The sequence below is a fragment of the Chiloscyllium plagiosum genome, unplaced genomic scaffold, assembly GCF_037043375.1.
Source record: "Chiloscyllium plagiosum isolate Xiang-an unplaced genomic scaffold, Cpla_swu_hap1 HiC_scaffold_32, whole genome shotgun sequence".
Taxonomy (NCBI): domain Eukaryota; kingdom Metazoa; phylum Chordata; class Chondrichthyes; order Orectolobiformes; family Hemiscylliidae; genus Chiloscyllium; species Chiloscyllium plagiosum.
In genome coordinates this window covers 14,453,730-14,474,989 of record NW_028270170.1, presented here as the reverse complement: position 1 = coordinate 14,474,989, position 21,260 = coordinate 14,453,730, and the positions used below count along the sequence as shown (strand labels likewise).

At 40.9% G+C, this 21,260-nt stretch overlaps 1 protein-coding gene across 4 annotated transcripts in view; it reads right to left on the bottom strand.

The window, feature by feature from the left end:
- The window catches only part of casc3 (casc3 exon junction complex subunit), a 31,242-nt gene extending 10,668 nt beyond the window's left edge, over positions 1–20,574 (bottom strand). For 3 of the 4 annotated variants that reach the window (XM_043674928.2, XM_043674930.2, XM_043674931.2), the window contains exons 1-6: positions 20,423–20,574; positions 11,314–11,341; positions 10,507–10,559; positions 7,393–7,545; positions 4,765–4,916; positions 1,147–1,323 (exon numbers count right to left, since the gene is read on the bottom strand). In XM_043674928.2, the coding sequence (XP_043530863.2) occupies positions 1,147–1,323; positions 4,765–4,916; positions 7,393–7,545; positions 10,507–10,559; positions 11,314–11,341; positions 20,423–20,569 (710 nt within the window). In that variant the 5' untranslated portion in view covers positions 20,570–20,574. The remainder of the gene's footprint in view (positions 1–1,146; positions 1,324–4,764; positions 4,917–7,392; positions 7,546–10,506; positions 10,560–11,313; positions 11,342–20,422) is intronic. The other variant, XM_087977807.1, reaches the window with a different exon arrangement.
- Positions 20,575–21,260: the final 686 nt, after the last annotated feature.

Sequence of the window (21,260 nt, the reverse complement as noted above, 5' to 3'; positions counted from 1 at the left end):
GACAAAAACAAAGATGATTTTACATATACACGGTGGCACAGTGGTTAGCACTGCTCCCTCACAGTGCCAGAGACCCGGGTTCAATTCCCGTCTCAGGCGACTGACTGTGTGGAGTTTGCACATTCTCCCCGTGTCTGCGTGGGTTTCCTCCGGGTGCTCCGGTTTCCTCCCACAGTCCAAAGATGTGCAGGTCAGGTGAACTAAATTGCCCGTAGTGTTAGGTGAAGGGATAAATGTATGGGTGGGTTGTGCTTCGGTGTGTCGGTATGGACTTATTGGGCCGAACGGCCTGTTTCCACACTAAGTAATCTAAGCAAGCTAATCTAAAAAGAAATAAAAGTCTTAGATAATTTGATGCAGTTAGTTACTTACCTATGAAAACTCTATTCACAAAAAGGAGGGGATTCTGGGCATCTAGCTGAGGATTCTGCACTCTTGGCAATATATTTTCCCACATCATTTCTATTTGTAAAGTCATCTAAAATGAGAAAATAATCTTTGCCTTTCACCTATTCGCATTTCTACCATTCCCTTCTGCTATCTATTTGTTTGTACCTCTAACAGACAAGTTTCTCAAATGCCTTAGAAATCAGCAGTTTCCCAGCAGCAGCTTTCATACATTACAGAACCAACTCTCTGTGTTGCCAGGCTGGAGAATGTGTCTCCTGGATTTTGCTGGAGTCCAGGAACAATTGCTGATGGATGACAGCTTTTCTTTCTGATGTAGTTAAAGCCTAAGCATTTCATCTCACCAGACACCGACACCAGATCTTTTCGAATATCACTGCCTGTCAGCACACCATAACAGGGAGCTCCCACCCAGCACCACAGATGTTCAACATCATCATTCTATACTACCAAAACGCTATGAAATTTCCAGTCCATTTGCCAAATCTTGCAATGGTGCAAATCTCTCAAATGCCTCTAGTTGCAGGGGGGGGTGGTAAGGAAGGGACACAGGTTGAGGGCTGAAGTAGTAGTTGTGAGGGAAGACTTGAAGAAGTGATAGACTGGAGAATGTCAATTTGTTCACATACTCAAATTAAAGTTAATATGCAATATATGAGAGAGATTAGGCCTGCACAGTTTACATAGGTATCATTCCATCAATGTACTGAAAGCTTAGTGATTTTAAATTTTTCAAACCTTGGCTTCCTTATCCTTCGTGACCTTATTTCATCAGGATTTCTGTCTGATCGAATATCATAACCATACAGGGAAATAAGTTCATCTCGGGATTTAGGTGCTTGCTCATCCTCCTGGAATTTATCGTGCACCCATCGTCCTTCATCTTTCCAGAGCTTCCGCTGGCGGACTTTGGGTCTGTAAAATGAGAAGAGCAAACGCACTGAGAATTTCAGAACAAATTTAGAATACCTTTATACCATGATCCAGAGCTATGAGATGAACACACTATAAGATTCAATCTTAAATTCTACACTCATGGTAGGACTTAGAAGATCTCAAAGTCCTGCAGCAAACAAAGTCAATATGTGGGAAAGAAAAACACTGGATTACTCCTTCAAAACTTCAAAGCAAACTTTTTCAAATATTCAGCATCGCTGGAAGTCACCTTAAGAAAAACCCTGAGTATTCAAAACACTGCAGCACTCTGGATTAGCATTAGAATATCATAGCCAACCCAGCTGAACTTGGTAAATGGGTAGCATCTTTAATATATTTTCAATGAGGAATGTCTAATGCCTAGAATCTGTAGTCGTGGGAACACCTCTACCCCTTTTTGATTTTTTGGAATGACAATTTAAGGGGTTAGTACATGGAGTGCAAGAGTGAGCACAAATTTTCCAGCAAGGCATCTCAACACCAGCCTGCCTCGTTTTCTATTTTGTTTCTGTCCTATTGTTATATATTGAGCTGCTGATATAATAAGTAATTTGAGTGCACATGACAACTGCGAACATCTGCACTGTGTTTAATTTGATTTATCAATGAGTTTGTAATTAGAAACATGCTAATAAAATCAATTGCTCTGGTCAAAATCCATGCTTTGTTTGACATTAGCTAAATACAACAATATGGTACATTAAGGGCAATGTATTTGGGCAGTTTGTTTCAATACAAGATAGATAGATATCAAAGACAAATGAGAAAGACGTATCCATTTATTGGTACGCATGATAAAGATGTATGAGAAAGTACTTTAAAAACTAAAAAGGTTGGTAACTGTTGGTACTAACTGTGCCTGACTCAAGATTCCAGAAGAACAGCTTCACAATTGAGTAACCGACAGCAGTGTTTCCTACAATGCAAGTGCCCAGCAGAGACCTTTTCCGTTTTTTTCAGGTTAGGGATTTCATCCAGAAGACGACTACGCTTCTCACTAAGCCCTATAAGCCTGATACAGAGAGGGTGTTGCTACATTCCACAAGCACCCTCTCGGTTAGTGCTTTCTATAGCCTGCTGGGTGGCAGGGCCTGGCAGGACATTACCCAGTTATGACAGGTCTGGGAGCAAGAGCTAGGAGTGGAGATCTCTTCTGAAACATGGGAGGACATATGGAAGAACATGCGAAAGACAGGACATGCGCTATGCAGTTAAAAGTTTTGCACGGGGTTCACCAGGCACCAGACCATCTGGCGAAGTTTTTTTTAAAAAAAGGGGCATCTTCAGTGTGCCCCAAATGTAGAATAAGTGTAGGTACTCTTACCCATTGCTCCTGGACATGCCACAGGCTGTGTGTTCATTGCAGCGCTGTGGTGGGAGAGATCGGGAGGGTATTGAGGACTGAAGTTAAAGTAGATCTCTCCTCTTAGGTCTACCGAATTTACCATCTTTAGACAGGCATGAGAAGAAACTATTTAATATTGTTGCATATTGTGCACGGAAGAATATTCTGTTGAATTGGGTGTCTGAGAACCCCCTAGGCTTGCTAGGATGGCGGAAATTAATTATGGAGCACATTCCCCTAGATTTTTTTTCACAAACATGGTGCACCACATAACCGACCATGTTTATAAGACACAGCAGCCCTACTTGAGTTATTTGGATATAGATTTGTCAGTTATTTTAACTAGGGCGTTGTTTAACCCTGGGCCCTGGAGTGGGGACGCCTGAGTTAATACGGGTATATATACAATGCTCTTTTTTTTGGTTTGGGAGCTTTATGGCGAGCATAGCTATTTTGTATTTTGTGTTTTCTTTTGATTTATTAGTCATTTACTTATTTATTGGTGTTGTTTTACACAGTGTTAGGGTTTTGTTTTATAGGGTAGACTAGTAGTTAATCGACAGTAGTTGTGTTGTAATTTGTGTTTTACTTTTTTCTCTTTATTATACTGGTATTTGTTATTGGTTGTATTTTTCAATAACTTTATATGTTTGTAAAGTCAATAAAATGTTTTGTGCTAATAAATATATTTACAAAAAAAAGGACTTCACCTGCTATAAAGTGCTTTCAGAAATCCAGCAGTTGGGAAATGCTATAGAAAACCTGTTTGTTCGTAAATATAATTACAAGGTTTGGAATAATTGCTTATGGAGCGATCTGAAGATAACAAATATAACTGTGACTGCTTCTCCATGGTCAATATTCTTAGCAATGGAGTGGTCTCAAAGTCAGAAATGCCAGCTCCATTACTGAATTTATTCTTGGCCATTCTTCTTCCTCATTTCCATGCTCCCCTTTGTGGTATTAGCTGAAGGCAGGAGGTTTGCTTCCCAACAACTTTGACAATATCCAACCTGACCCTTCCATTTTGCTATTCTTCATTTGATATCAAGCGTGGGCTGTGCACGATAAATAGTGGAGGAACTGACCTCATTATCTTTGGTCCCCACCACAAGCTGTAGATCCTTTAACAGATTTCAGCTCCTTCTCTTACCATCCTCTCAGATTAAACCAACTGTTTACAACCTCATTGCTCTGTTAAACTGAGTTTCTGACTCTTCAGCATAATGACAGTTTACGTGCAGCTCTGCGACATCACCTGCCACAACACATTTGCTCTTGAAGCTTTCAGTCGTGCCTTGGTCATCTCCAATCTCAAATATTCCAAGGCCCTGTGACCAGCTCCCATACTCTCAAGCAAATCATTCAAATTTTTACTTCCTAAATCCAATCCAACACCAACTTCCACTTACCCAACATTGTCTTTCATGTTGACCTCCTACACTGGCTCCTAGTTCACTAAGCCCTCAACTTAAAATTCTCATAAATTACCTTCCTTCACATGCCCTATCATTCCACAATATGCCAGTCCACCAATGCTGGCTTCATTAATCCCCTTCACTTTGGTCCACTTTCCACTGTCTTGGATCCATTACCTGGAATTTCTTTATTAATCCCCAAACCCAAACACAAACACCTTCCTTTCCCCTGTAACTCTCCTTATAACCTACCTCTTGGACTAAACTGCTTGTATCTGCTTCTTTGGATTAATATTGATTTTAAACCTATCAGCCATTTGAGACATACTCTTACATTAGGACACTACTAAAATGGATGCTAATGATAGCTTACTCAATAAAAATCAATTTTATGTGAAATGGTTTATTCTACGTTAATCCTGAGTCGGTATGGATATTTACTGGAAGAGATATTGCTGGATTGCTGATGTCAAAAGAGGGATATGAATATCCTGCAAATTTTGTTCCAGGAGTTTACATATTTTCCTCTTGAATGGCCCTATCCCACAGTGTTATAGTATCTCAACATTAAAATAGTAATTTCAAGTCCCTAATTTTTCTGGATTACTTAAAGCTCAGGCTTAAATGTAATAACCAGGATTACAACTGGTTACAAACCTCACTTCCTCGGGTTCGGTGTGCCCTCGGAGATCGTGTTCAAAGAAGAGTCCTTTCCGTGGGATATAGGCTGGGTTTTTTCGATCCTCATCATCATCTAGTTGCCGTCTGTTCTTTTTACCTATTTTATTTTCAATAGGTTCTGCACTTTCCTGCAAGGAAAGAGGAAAGGCTCAAGGACTTAGCATAAAAATCAACAATCTGCAAAATAGCAACTAAGCAGCTTTAGACTGTCTTTAAGAAGTCTATAGTTGCAACCAATTTCTGTAAATTGGTCAAATGGATTTTTATCGTCTCCAACATATTTTTTAAAATCTTATTCCCTTAAAGCCACTGATTTCCTGGAGATAATAGGGCCACATAGCTTATGCTAGTGGGTACTTATGTATGATGTTTGACAACACGTGTCCACTGGCAATAATAATTCAAGCATCATCACCTAATCTTGTCCTAGGCTAATGATCTTTCACATGTGCATTTTCACTAACAGTCAATGCCTAGCGATCAGAAGCAGGAACCGCAGCCAATTTCCCGTTCAATAAGTGAATTCAGTCGCAGCACTCCATGTGATGTAAGCTAACTCAACACACAGACTAGAATGGGGTCTTCCTGAATCAATGGTTCAATTGAACCTTTGGGAAAGCTAGCTTTCACCTGAAGGCATTCCTATTTCTCAATATTAACATCATAACCCTTCATCAGAATGGTATGTAGGAACTTGCATTCTGAAAAAAGAATAAATGGATTCATGGTTTTCAATTCTGTGAAAGTGACTTGTTTTTGAAAGTCAAAAATGCATTGTTTAAGCAATCTTGTTGGGGTGCTTACCTGTAAATGATAGAGCTGGGGAAAAGTGTTAAATCTTTCTTTTGGCTGTTTATTAGAAAATCTTTCCAAATTGTATTTTGTCTTTCACCCCCACCTTTTCTTGTATGTAATAAACTTTGATGTCTTGTTTAATATGCACAGCTACAACCTCTTGTTAATATATTCAGTGCCTGACCAACATAATAACCAAATTGCAAAAAATAAATGTATGCTCTATCAAGCCAGGGGTTTCACTCTGGAATTAGACATCTCCAGTAGATACGGCTATGATTGCATCATCATTTCATCTAAAGTAGACACATTACTTTCAAAGCTGAAAAATGTGTTGCTGGAAAAGTGCAGCAGGTCAGGTAGCATCAAATGAGCAGGAGAATCGACGTTTCGGGCATAAGCCCTTCTTCAGGATTTTCCTGAAGAAAGACTTATGCCCGAAACATCGATTCTCCTGCTCCTTGGATGCTGCTTGACCTGCTGCGCTTTTCCAGCAACACCTTTTTCAGCTCTGATCTCCAGCATCTGCAGTCCTCACTTTCTCCACATTACTTTCAAAGATATGCTAAAAATGGATCTTCCCTGTAGCTGCTTAAGTCCAGCAATTTAATGACAGGTTTCCAGCTATACAACTCCTGCATTCATGTAACAATCCAGAGGTACCTGATTTTGTTTTTTCAAATACATTTCTAAATTTCTTTACAAAATTTATAGGCCGTTTTTCCTTCTTGACGTGAGATCCTAATTGTGCAAAGGTATAACATTCATCAGGTTCATTTGAAAACACTGGTCAGAATGAGAATTTATCGAGAAAACTTAGGGAATGGTTCAATGACCATCTCAGCCGGGCCTGCAAGGGCTGACCGGACCTCCCAGTCACCGCTTATTTCAATTCCCCTTCCCACTCCTTTTCTGACATGGCCATCCTTGGCCTCCTCCACTGCCACAACCAACCACACTGCAAATTGGAGGAACAACACCTCATCTTCCACCTGAACAGCCTACAGCCCAGAGGACTCAACACTAAGCTCTCGAACTTCAAATAACCTCCCTTCCCATTCCTCGACTCCCTTCCCAGCCTCTCACCCTCCTCCACCACCTATCGGATTCATTCCTCCCATTTACCAACCAGGTCGTATCCTCTACCTATCCCCAATTCATCACACTGCCCCCACCAGCCTCTTCATCTGCAGTTCCCCCTATCCCCAGCCTGTGTCCTGAAGAAGGGCTACACCCAAAACATCAACCTCTCCACCACCTGATCCTGTCTGGCTTGCTGTGTTCTTCCAGACTCCTGCCTGTCTATTTTTCATTCCAAGAACTGAACATACAAACTAGATTAACAATTCAGTACAAAATGTCTGAGTTAGCTCGCTGACCTGGAAGGTCTGGTTTTCGACATGTCGTCACCGTACTAGGTAACATATGTTAAAGATCCCATACAGCAACTCAGTTCACCCAAAATTTTTGCAAACACTAGTCTTTCATGAGAAGCCAGCAGAAACGAATTAATTGGTCAAATGATGGCTGTATTTCGCTACATGAAAATTCAACAGAACAAAATAATTCACTGGTTGAGAAATATTTTGAAATGTCTACAAAGGAAATGGTAGGTATAAAAATACAAGTCTTCAATTATTTTGTCAATGTGTGTTTGTAATCCTCTACTATTGCAGCATTCTGCACCTCTCCAATCTTCCTTGGTACATTGTTTCATTGTACATGATTTCCTCTAATTCTACCAGGTTTATTAAAAATGTAAACCTGTTCCCCATCTATATCAGAAAAACAGTGACAGGTTCCTGTTACCTGTCCATCTCCACTCTGTCTTTCTCCAGTAATCTCTCTTTTGTCTTCAGCTTTTCCTTCCTTAGAGGACTCATCTTTATCTCCTTCATTGCTTGATTTTATTTCTTCTTTTTGAACATCCTCTTCACTATATTCCACTTCTTCTTCATCTCCCTGCAGATAAAGATTTGTCAAGTGTTGGTAAAAAGACAGACTTCAATAACATGAAATCAAACTTTTTTTAATATGATCCTAGCAATTGAACATTTTATTTTAAAAACTGAAGTAACAGTCCACTGGCCTCTCCAAACCTCTCAACATCAACTCCAATAAGCCGCTACCTTCAGTTGATAGGAATCACACTTGCACAAGAATACCACACTATCACTCCTGGGGACAAATAAAATAAGAAATAGATCTACATACTCCTTTTCCAATAGATATATTTACATTGCAGGGTCACTTTGAAAAACAATAGCTGTGTAAGACTTAAGTGGAAATCTTTATTCCATAACACAGGAACAATAAATACAACTGCACATCTGGATTTAATCATGTCATAATGTCATAGCCATTTTTTCTAACTGCATTACCTTCGCATGTATCTGAAGTTGGCCTTTCGAGATTAAAAAAAACACGGGCCTCATCATGCGAGCTGGCTTACTTCTTTCTTCTGACAATTAAATGTCTACTGCTGGAGGGATGACAGCACTGCTACCAGAAGAAACAGTACTGCCTTCAAACTCATGTGCTACACTATTATAGTAGACAAATAGGCCAATGCTCTGATATTTCCTCAAAAGGATGCTGGGACAAAATGGAGAGTCCCAGCAGCACTGTAGGAAAGCTGCGTCAGTTTTTTTGATTTGCAGATAAACTCACCATTTCACAGTTGTATCAAAACTAAGAACAGCAAAATCCATTAAATAAAACTGAATAGTGATAACTGCATCAATTAAATTAACATGGACTTTTATGGATAATGCATTTGTTCAATAGTTATAACCCAACCGTAAAAAATTATTAAATTATTCATGCCTAAAGGATATGAGTACCTTGAGTTTGCAAGAACTCTGAGGGTTAACTGCCTTCAAAGAAAGCTTTGAAAGCTGTGTTACTTGTACAATAATAATGTGATATAATCAGATGAATATCATTCTTATTCAACACCATCATTGGACAAATATTTCTCCTCCTTCCTTAAACCTGAAAAAATTGTAACACTTTATTCTTCCCCCATTGCTCCTCTTCTCATTGGTATACTTTACAGGTGCTAGCAGCTCACTGGCAATCCTTTATCCTTCTGCGCATCACTGTTCATGGGTGAATCAAAACATTGACCTGGCAACAGAACTTTGAGGAGTGTTATATCAGAGTCCAGCTATCTAACAACCAGTCACTGCAGCAGCAGGAAAGTTGTCGCTATAAAACATGGCCTGTATTAAGACAATATCAATCTACAAATTCCTCGTCGAAGAGACAGCAAAACAGGAATGATCAAATTGGAGCAACAGGAATGGTAGGAATCCTACAACAATTTACATTTAAATTATTTTTTAAACAGAAACTTATCTGATTAGAAACCTACAGACAATATAGCTAAATAATTCACACTATATGTACAACTGATCAGATCCTCATTTGAAATACAGTACATAGTTTTTATGGTTGCTCTGCTCAATAATCAGCACTTTTCTTTCCTCTTCCCCAGTGTCTGAACACATGTCCACTCACATCTGCACAGTTATAGACATTCAGCAACATGGGAGAGGATTTCAAGAATGCAACCATTGTAAAATTTTCCATCACACATTAGTTCAGGTCATGATACGATGTCACAGATTCCATCTGCCTATCATCTTATTTATTCAAGGATAATGCCCTTTCCCCCCCCCCCCCCCCAGGGAGTACTCATTCTGAACCCTACCATTCTGACATCCGTGACACTGGTTAGTACATATATTCAACTTAAAAACATATGCTTTCCTTTCCATTCTTACATGAGATAAGGTATTGCTTGCTAGGCCCATTTCTAATTAGACTGGCTAAGGATGGCAGATTTATTTCACTAAAGGGTATTAAATAACTAGATTTTTTTTTTTAAAAAAGACAATGGTCACCATGAGACTAGCTTTTTTAAACTCCAGATGATATGGAATTTAAATTTCACCATCTGCCATGATGGGTTTCAAAACCATATGCCCAAAGCATTTAGCCTGGAGGCCCCAGGTTACTAGTCCAGCATCAATACCACTTTGGCAAGCCTCCTCTTTGTGACCAAGCTGCTTGACCAAGTCGATATTGAAAATGAAATTTCCATAGAAAACTGGACTCTACAAAAATCACAGATAAACTAAAAAAAATTCAAAAACTTTTGATGACGTTATATTTGTATAACAGAGAGAGAGAGAGAGGGGAACACTGAAATCCAAGTTGACGACCATATATCGAATTGCCAAATGAAGTACAAATCAAGAGCAAATCAAGTTGGATCTTGTTTACAAAAAAGTTAGAGGCAAGTGCAACTGAGTCGCTGAACGAACATAAGCCAACACGAACTTGAAGAGATGAGACAGACAAGCTCATCAAAAAGATGCAAAAGAAGCCAAAACAATAGCAGAGACTATTTGGGAGACATCCGACAAAATGGACTGCTTAGCAAGAGAAGAAAGAAAGCAGACTCAAGGAAACCAGGTCAGCAAGCAGTTTCTCACCAAAGGAGAGAAAGACAGGAAGGAGCTCAGGTGCGAAACAGGGTCCAGGAAAAGGAGCTGTAGAGTAGAGTCAAGAGAGAAAGGAGAGACGAGTGTATGTGCAGAATGTAACCAATTGTTGGAAGGTCACAGAGAGTGAATGCACCACAGGACGACTCTACTTTTAGTCGCTCACGCCAACACCCAAAAATAATGGAAGCCTAAAGGAAGCCTGCAAATTGGTTGTGTATCTCAGAGAAAATGAGAACAGTAGCTTTCATATTATCAGTACAAATTGACAAAACTGTACCTTCAACGCAACAATAGAACCTCCCTTGTCACTGGCAGCACAATATTCACAAAATACCATCTGCCCACTACCAGCACAAGAACAGAACAATGCCTTCCCTCCCACTATGCAGCTATCAATTGCTGGACTTACAGATTTCTGAGAACCATTCTCTTCAGCACTTTCATAGTCTGAAAGCACAACAGCTGAAAACAAGAACAAAAATTAGCAAATTTGTAATCAAAGTACCACAACACATTCTATCAATACCTAGAAACAAAGAGCCAATTAGTGATTTTTTTTAAATTTAACCCAACAGCCTAATCATTAATAAGAAAACATAATGGATAGATTTGTCTGGTTGGTCAATGGCTAATTCACCATCTGTTGTGGGACTAAGGGGCCCGATTCAAGTCCTGGTTTGTTATATGGAGCAATGCAATTAATGGGACGAGGAATAGGGTAACGGGTGGGGATGGGGGAGGAAGTGAGAGAGACAGGATATAGGATATAGCAAAGCAGCACGCAGTGCTCATTACTAAGCAATGCTTTCTGCTAGAAAGTGCTGCTCACATTAGGTCAGGACAGGTTCACGTTGTGCTGCAAGAACCTCCCATGATAAAGCTACCTGACAACCTTCATTATCCCTGCATGAGGTACCACCGCATTAGTCAGAATGTTTTCGACTGTGTTTGGATAGACCAGTTATAATTTATTTTGGATCAACCTGCTTGGAGATATTATGACACATCTGCACAGCAGGTGGGATTTGAAACCAGACCTTCTGGCTCAGACAGGGAACACTACTTCTGTGCCAAAAGATGAGCGTTTTTCCTCTACATAAAATGATAAATTATTGACAAACTGCATTGCATTTGATTAGGGATTGGGAGACAAGGGGACAAGAATGCAGCGCCTTAAATGAAATCAATAAATCTCACATGCAACCATTATACTTACCATCACCTTCTATGCCATCTTCACTCTCCTGTGAAAGAAACAAACTTTTATTAATATCAATCCTATGTTAATTTATCACATTTAAATTTAATGCATCGGCTCTGTGGTCTGTGACTCAAAATTATTACTTGTTTCATATTTTCCACCAATTCTTCACTGCTGTCAACCAACATGCATACATACCTCCCAGTAACAAAGATGAGTAAGAAAGTATATTGCCCCCATCACCACCTAACAACTGCCGAGATACTGAGCAACATGGAACATTATAAATTAGCAATTCTAGCAAAACTTGGAAAAAAGACCTACCATAGCAAGAAAATGGACACAGCAAAAATTTAAACCAAATTTGTGCAGCTATACTAGTCTATCCAAAAGCTTTTCCAAACTTTGGAATTCATGTATTCAGTAATTGATTCTAAGTTGATTACTTGATTCTAGGTAATTTATACCCCTGCAACAGTAAACAACAGAACAGACTACCCTGCTGTGCTTATTGTCTTTCTGGGATTCAGATCAAATTCAATTCTGGGGTCAAACCTGAAAATCTGATTCTTCATAGAACTCTACACAACATGAAACATCTCCGACACGGAATCATATCACACTTCAAAGCATAATATGTAAACAAATTATCCAAATCTCATTTTAAAAAAGTCAAAACTTACATTAATTGGAATGGACTACAATTTCTCATTGGCAGGTGATAACTACTGATTTAAAATCAGCCAATGCAAATTATATTTTACAGAATTAATGATTTTAAATTTTTAAATCTGAATTAAATATACACAGTAGAATTCGAGCAGCCAGAACCTTAACACAGAAAATATATTTTGACCATTATAAAATACTATCACAATGATGACAATGGAAGTCAAAGGCTCAGAGGTTAGTAATATTTAGTAAAACCTGTCCAAGCACAATATTTTACTCTCCAAAACATGGCACAATCATTATCTCACCACACAGATGCTGCATGAGGGGACACTTTATATCTTAATATTTTTACCAGAAAACATTTCTTAAAGAAGCTCTTGTTTAATCATCTTATTAACAGACTTTAATACATAAATAACATTTTGTATTGGATTTTAGTTTTAAAAAAACAAATTACCTGCACCTGTGGTTCTCAAAACCCAGTTCATCTTGGATCTCTCATATGTATAGAAATATTTAACAAGTGACTGAACCCCATGTGGTAAGAGGTTTAACAGATTCCAGAAAGAGTCAAAATTTCAAAGCACAGCAGTCTTGCACAACATAACTGTACATCACACATTGTTAACATCTCCTAATCCTACATGTTATAATGGAGCAAAGCTCATTGATATGTTTACAAATTGCTGGAGCAGGAGGTTCAAAGGAGCATGACGAATCATATATATTAATTCACCTCACAAATAGCAAAACTAAGATTGTTTGGAAGATTTTGTCAGGGTAAACTTGCTGAATTGCTGACTGTGTCTGTGCTCCATCATAATGGTTTTAAAAAAAAGCAGACTACAACTGGTCTGAAGTACTGCAGGTGAAACGGTGAATGCTTTCCCCCTAAATATTAAATTTATTAGGAGAGCTTCCATTACGGAATATCCCTGAAGTGCAGTGTTCAAAGATGTCCATCGATGATCCCAAAGCAAACTCTTGGTATTACAAGCAACACTTGCAAAAGCCTCTGATCCAAACTAAAATGGAACTGTCTGCTGAAACAGCAGAGACTGAAAACATAATTATGTCCAAAGAGAAACTGACCAGTGAAGAGTAGTTTGTTTCAACATCTCCTTGCACAATTAAAGTCAATTCAATTAAATGAAATTCATTTCCCACTTGTGGGGTTATGGCTATTAATTCTGCTCTCATGTGCATTTCATATTAAAAATTCCTCCTTGTGGCACTGGAATCAGCAAGATGGTTTGGTTGTCAAACTGATGGCTTTCCAATTTTCCAGCTTAGCTTTTTCTCAACACACGGAGATTTGAGAGAAAGCCATGGAAGTCTTCCTAGTCAAACTTCATCAAAGTCCACAGAAACTTTCAAACAATCAATAGCGGATAGCAGTAGTTTATCAATGTCAACAAATGCAACAATGTCACAATGTTACAAAATCAAAGAACGCTTTTTTGTCACACATTATTAGAGATAACGTGCTCAGAGCAGATTTTACAGCCCTCTACCCAAGTCAATCAGCCAAGTTAATCAGGCCCAGTTGTTTGCTGGGTCTTTTCATTTAAACTCTCATGTCAGATCTTTAGATATAATCACCACGTGTACGTTTTAAAAGACATTTCTCTAAACAACTGGATTTGTCCCAAGTCCAAATCAAGTTATCTTCGTCTCGCATTTTTTCAGATGCAACAAATTACATGAAAAACAAATCATTGCAACATGTAACATAAATTAGAAGTGCTTATTAAACAACAAGTCTCACCATCAGTGATCTGTATACCAGTTTTAAATGCATGGATCAATGTTGCTTGTTTCTGCAGAAACTTCTACTGAAATAGTCAGTATGGGAGCTGAACTGACGGGGGAAGGGAGAGATGCTATGACCATTTCCAAACAAACAGCAAATCATGAGTTTAATGACTTGAGACAGTGTCACTCACATTATTTTATTTCCTTGGCACAAGGCAGATTCTCAAATCACATCACTGATGATAGGTGATTTTACCCCTTGTATTTGTTAAACACCAAAAAGTTCAATACCAGAATACTTTACAAGTCTTACCTATCTAATCATTAGTATATCATCAGGCTTCACCCTCTCCACCACCAATCCCGCTCCCCCCCACCGACCTTACAGAGAACCAAACTGATTTTTTCATAAACCGAAACTTACAGTAGATTGGACCAACTAAAAACATGAGCGACCTCTCACCCCCACAACGGTATGATTTCTATTGTTATTCGTGTCATAGAGTCAGAGATGTACAGCATGGAAATAGACCCTTCGGTCCAACTCGTCCATGCTGACCAGATATCCCAACCCAATCTAGTCCCACCTGCCAGCGCCCGGCCCATATCCCTCTAAACCCTTCTGTGGTGAAACGGTTAAAAATTATGTCCCAATACATGTGTGAATCTAACCGGAATGGAGGTGTTGCTTAGTCCCGTGTGAATCTTATTACACACCTCCCCGTGTGAATCTTCTTATCTGTATGTAACCAGAATGGAATGTGTTTTTTAGCCTTGCTCTGCTGTTCACATGAATGTTTATATCTGGAAAAGAGTATATCAGCTGGAAAAGTCTCCAGTTCGGTGAGTCTGCTCCGGGGTTACGTTTAACCGCCGAGCGTGGGTTGTTGGCAACCGCTCTACGAGAACTGACGGCTCCCAGTTCCGGTAACATGTAGAGTGAGTATAAGCCAGACCCGTTGTAAGTATGAGACCTGGTTGTGGCGACGCTGCGGGGAATAAAATGCTCATATTCTAGCAGACTCGCCTCTTGGTCGTTTGTTCTGTGTCAGACTACTCTCCTACGAACCTGACCTTGAGAATTTTTTAAAACACCTTCCTATTCATATACCCAGTCAAATGCCTCTTAAATGTTGCAATTGTACCAGCCTCCACCACATCCTCTGGCAGCTCATTAAATACACGTACCACCCTCTGCGTGAAAACGTTGCCTCTTAGGTCTCTTTTATATCTTTCCCCTCTCACCCTAAACCTATGCACTCTAGTTCTGGACTCCCCGACCCCAGGGAAAAGACTTTGTCTATTTATCCTATCCATGCCCCTCATAATTTTGTAAACCTCTATAAGGTCACCCCTCAGCTTCCAACGCTCCAGGGAAAACAGCCCCAGCCTCTCCCTGTAGCTTAGATCCACCAACCCTGGCAACATCCTTGTAAATCTTTTCTGAACCCTTTCAAGTTTCACAACATCTTTCTGATAAGGAGACCAGAATTGCGCGCAATATTCCAACAGTGGCCTAACCAATGTCATGTACAGCCGTAACATGACCTCCCAACACCCATACCCAATACTCTGACCAATAAAGGAAAGCAAACCAAACGCCTTCTTCACTATCCTTTGAAATCGATTGATTGATGCTTCTGAATTTATCAGTAATCTTTTTACTCTGGAATTAAAATGTAAAGGGTGAAAATAGAAACAGGAAGTGCTAGAAATATACAGCAACTCCATCAGTAATTAAAGTAAAAAGATTATTATTTCCGGTTGAAAACCTTCATCAAATCCAAAGCCCAGTAAACCATTTCATACTTCTTTAGGGCTAACCACTTAATGCATGCAAAAAGTCATGAACGGCTGATTTAAATTGACATACATATCGGATTTCACCAGTTTCCTCATTTCCCCTCCCCCACCCTGTCTCAGTCAAATCCATCGAATTCAGCACCGCCTTCCTAACCTGCAATCTTCTTCCCGACCTCTCCGCCCCCACCCCTGTCTGACCTTTCACCCTCACCTTGACCTCTTTCCACCTATCACATTTCTGACGCCCCTCCCCCAAGTCCCTCCTCCCTACCTTTATCTTAGCCTGCTGGACAAACTTTCCTCATTCCTGAAGAAGGGTTTATGCCCGAAACGTCGATTCTCCTGTTCCCTGGATGCTGCCTGACCTGCTGCGCTTTTCCAGCAACACATTTCCAGCTCTGATCTCCAGCATCTGCAGACCTCACTTTCTCCTTATACATATCACCCAGACTTTTCTCGGGACTTCTAGCTCCTTGCTTTAAAAAAAAACCTCGAAAATAATTAGCTGTTACCTTATAGTTAGCTTGAATGCCTTTAACTGCTTTATATTTTTTCCTTGGATTTAGTCAGTCTTGTATAAAGACGCACAGGCCTTACATTGTCAGTTTACACGAAAAGGTTCCAAACAAAATATCATTTTTTTTGCTTTTAAATTGATCATGTCAATTCATTTTAACATATTCTGGCTTTATTTCTTCTACCTTGTATTATATTATGCAACTCTATTTCCAAGCTTCAAATAATTAATTGAAACAAAGCTAGTCAGAAAATATTTGTATCCAATTTACACTTTCTCAATCATTAAAACACACAAGTAACCAGAAAGTGGGTACATCAACTTTTGCAAATTAATGCATTCGAAAAGCTATATGTAAGGTATGGATCTATACATAAGCTCTGTATAGCTGCAGTGTAATAAAATCAGTCTTCAGGTCAAATTAAACTCCTAGATTATATTAGATACCCTACAGTATGGAAACAGACTTCGGCCCAAAAAGGTCCAACCGACCCTCTGAAGAGCAACTCACCCAGACCCATTCCCCCACCCTATATTTACCCCTGACTAATGCACCTAAGGCTAGGGGCAACTGGCCTTCACATCTTTGGATAGTGGGAGGAAACCGGAGCACCCAGAGGAAAGCCATGCAGACACAGGGAGAGCGTGCAAACTCCATACAGGCAGTTGCCCGAGGCAGGAATCGAACCTGGATCCCTACTGCTGTGAGGCAGCAGCGTTAGCCACTGAGCCACTGTGCCACCCACCATACAGATGATTTTACCCTTTGGTCCAACTCATCCATGCCAACCAGATATCCTATATAAATCAAGTCCCATTTGCTATCATTTGACCCATATCCCTCTAAACCCTTCCTATTCATGCCTTTTAAATGTTGTAATTGTACCGGCCTCCACCACATCCTTCCAATAAGGAAAGGTACCAGAATTGCATGCATTACGGCAAAACTGTCCACACCAATGTCCTGTAGTGCTGCAACATGACCTCCCAACTCCTATACTCAATGCTCTGACCAATAAAGAAAAGCGTACCAAATGCCTTCTTCACTAACTGGGACTCCACTTTCAAGGAATTATGAACCTGCGCTCCAACATCTCTTTGTCCAGCAACACTCCCGAGGACCTTACCATTAAGTGTCTCAGTCCGGCCATGATTTGCCTTTCCAAAATGCAACACCTCACGTTTTATCAAAATTAAACTCCATCTGCCACTCAGCCTGTTGGATCAAGATCCTGTTGTACTCTAGGTAACCTCCTTCGCTGTTCATTTCACCTCCAATTTTAGTGTAATCTGCAAACTTACCAACCATATGTTCACATCCAAATCATTTATATGAATGACAAAAAGTAGTCAACCCAGCACTGATCCTGGAATACCACTGGTCACAGGCCTGCAGTCTAAAAAGCAACCCTTCACTACGACCCTTACATTTAGAGTCATAGATATGTACAGCATGGAAACAGACCCTTCGGTCCAACTCGTCCATGCCGACCAGATATCTCAACCCAATCTAGTCCCACCTGCCAGCACCCGACCCATATCCCTCCAAACCCTTCCTATTCATATACTCATCCAAATGCCTCTTAAATGTTACAATTGTACCAGCCTCTACCACTTCCTCTGGCAGCTCATTCTATACACGTATCACCCTCTGGGTGAAAACGTTGCCCCTCCGGTCTCTTTTATATCTTTCTCCTCTCACCCTAAACCTATGCCCTCTAGTTCTGGACTCCCCAACCCCAGGGAAAAGACTTTGCCTATTTATCCTATCCATGCCCCTCATAATTTTGTAAACCTCTATAAGGTCACCCCTCAGACTCCCGACGCTCCAGGGAAAACAGCCCCAGCCTGTTCAGCCTCTCCCTATAGCTCAAATCCTCCAACCCTGGCAACATCTTTGTAAATCTTTTCTGAACCCTTTCAAGTTTCACAAGGAAACAATGTTAGGCCACAGAGAGATTTATACACAAGGAAGAGAATTTTAGAATTTAATTTGTTAGATGTGGGAGTTTAAAGAGAGTTTAAGGGTTACTGTGGATTATATCTGCCATAAATGCTGTTGGATGCTAATCTTATCAGATTGAGTGGATCGGTTGGAGAGACAGATAGAAGCAATGAGGAATTTGCAACAGCAACAGTATGTGATGGATGGCAGTTATAGGAAGGGGGAAAAGTCTCAGATACAGTCACATGGATGGGTTAACTCCAGGAAGGGTAAGAGAGGTAGGCAGCTAGTGCAGGAGTCTTTCGTGGATATGCCCATTTCAAACAGGTATGCAGTTTTGGAAAATGTAAGGGGTGATGGATTCTCAGGGGAACGTAGCATGAACAGCCAAGTTTCTGGTATTGAGACTGGCTCTAATGCAACGAGGGGTACGTCGGCTTCCAAGAGATCAATTGTGTTAGGGGATTCTGTAGTCCGAGGTACAGACAGAGTGAGAGGGAAAAGATATAAAAGAGACCTAAGAGCTTAATGAGCTGCCAGAGGATGTGGTGGAGGCTGGTACAATTACAACATTTAAGAGGCATTTGGATGGGTATATGAATAGGAAGGGTTTGGAGGGATATGGGCCGGGTGCTGGCAGGTGGGACTAGATTGGGTTGGGATATCTGGTCGGCGTGGACAGGTTGGACCGAAGGGTCTGTTTCCATGCTGTACATCTCTATGACTCTAAGTACATATCACTGCAAAGGCTATTTTTGCTTCTTCACAATTTACAGACCCAAAAAAAAACCACCATCTTATTACTCTAATTTGACAGAGCATTAGCAGAACTCTTCAGTTAAAAAACCTTTTAAACTTGAAAACCTGCCATTATATTTGTATAATGCATCCTATTAAAAACTCAAACACACAAGTTATTTTAAGCTGTCAATAACAATTCAATCTTTTATTTAGTCGCTCCCCAAACCTCATCCATAGTCACCAGCTCATGTAACCATGAGCCAAATTAACTGCAGATAGTCCCTTATCATTGTCACGCTAAGTTGATGATAAATATGACCCAAGATAGAATCAGCTTTCGTCAAACTCAACCCCAACAGGACAACCAAGATTGACAAGTCAATATTCCACAAAGAAAAAGGCTATGTATAAAGTTGACAAAACTTGGAACACAAATACTCTATTCTGTAGCATGCAACGTTAAACAAATTTCAATAGAGAGGAGTAAAGAAATGGGTGCGCACCGAATGTGGATTGATTGCCTTCTAAAACTAAGCTTCAGCAATTCCAATCCAACCCTAATGCTCAATTTATAACACAAATAATAAAAATCATCGAGGCCAAACTCAGGATCATACACCAGTTTAGAGCTCAAGGCTGTTGTCACTTGTCAGACAAGAAAAAGCTTCATAAAGAGACTGAATTAACCTCCATTACTTTTACACCCTGAAACCTTCCAATCAGTGTAATAATAAAAACCAATTCAACAAAATAACTTATAAAATTAACAAGCCCGCACTCTACTTGGTGGACATACTGAACGGCGTATTAAATTAAGCACACTTACCAAAGGTGATGGCAGAATGGACTCAGCCCAGGGAGTAACCAAAGGCTGATACCAAACCTGGTCACCAGCCACAAATTGGTCCCTAACCCTAGTGATAGACCACAAGTCGGACCCAAATCCTGGTAGGTCATAGAGATGTACAGCATGGAAACAGACCCTTCAGTCCAACTTGTCCATGCTGACCAGATATCCCAACCTAATCTAGTCCCATTTGCCAGCCCTTGGGCCATATCCTTTTAAACCCTTCTTATTCATATATCCATCCAGACGCCTTTTACATGTTGTAATTGTACTAGCCGGAACCACTTCTTCTGGCAGCTAATTCCACACTTGGACCACCCTCTACGTGAAAAGGTCTCTTTTAAACTTTTCCACTATCACCCTAGACCTATGCCCTCTTGTTCTGGGCTTCCCAACCCCAGGGTATCCATGACTTTACAAACCACTATAAGGTCACCCCACAGCCTCTGTCGCTCCTGGGAAAACAGCCCCAGTCTATTGAGCACCCCCCTATAGCTCAAATCCTCCAACTCTGGCAACATCCTCGTAAATCTTTCATGAACCCTTTCAAGCTTCACAATATCCTTCCAATAGGAGGGAGACCTGGGTGACCACAGGCCGGTCCCAGCGCCCGGTGGGTGACCACAGGCCGGTCCCAGCGCCCGGTGGGTGACCACAGGCCGGTCCCAGCGCCCGGTGGGTGACCACAGGCCGGTCCCAGCGCCCGGTGGGTGACCACAGGCCGGTCCCAGCGCCCGGTGGGCGACCACAGGCCGGAGCCCTCTCCTTCACCGACCAGGTTGGATCCACAGCTCCAGGCCCTGTTCTCTTCCCGCCGCACAGAGACTAGAGGTACACTCACACATTCAGACTCGGCCTCACGAGCCTGCACGCCGGATAAATCCAGGATGCAAGCGACTGAAGGAGCGGCTTCCACGTCCGACCGGGGCACATCCTCATCGTCCTCATCGGTGTCCTGAGAGGCGCGTCGCCGCCGCCTGTCCGCCATCTTCCTCTATGGAGGCAACCGGAAGGTCTCTTGGCGCGGTGCATGTCGGAGGTTGTAGGCAGGAAGTGCCGTTTCGGGCCGGAAGGGACTACAATTCCCGGATTTCCCACATACGGGAACCATAATTTGCTCCGACAACACTGGGGTGTGGTCAGGCGGTCAAAACTACAACTCCCAGAATGCCTCACGTCATTGTGTGTGTGAGAGACTGCCCGCTGGCTAGAGACTCCTGGGAATTGTAGTCAACAAAGTTGCTCCTGTGGCTCCTATTTTCCAATCTAAAAGATGGTGCAGCTTTCCTTTAAAAAATGTTCATAAAAGGACTTATTGAATTGCCCTAGTGTCATGGAACAAAACAAATGCATGAATCACATTCGGGTGACCGTCTGTGTGCACATTCTCCCTGTGTCTGCATGGGTTTCCTCCCACAGTCAAAAGATGTGCAGTTGAGATGCATTGACAATGGGAAATGCAGGGTTACAGGGATAGAGTAGGGATTGAGTATGTGTGGAATCGATTGACCGAATGGCCTACTATAGAGATTCCGTGATTCTGAAGTGGGCCCCACCTCAAAGAAAAGCAATACCATTATAAAGAAGAAACATATAAAATTAGACAATCCATTTTGTGGTATCCATCGGATGTCGAAGGTCCCATCATTTTACAGAATGTTCCAATGGAGAAACACAAA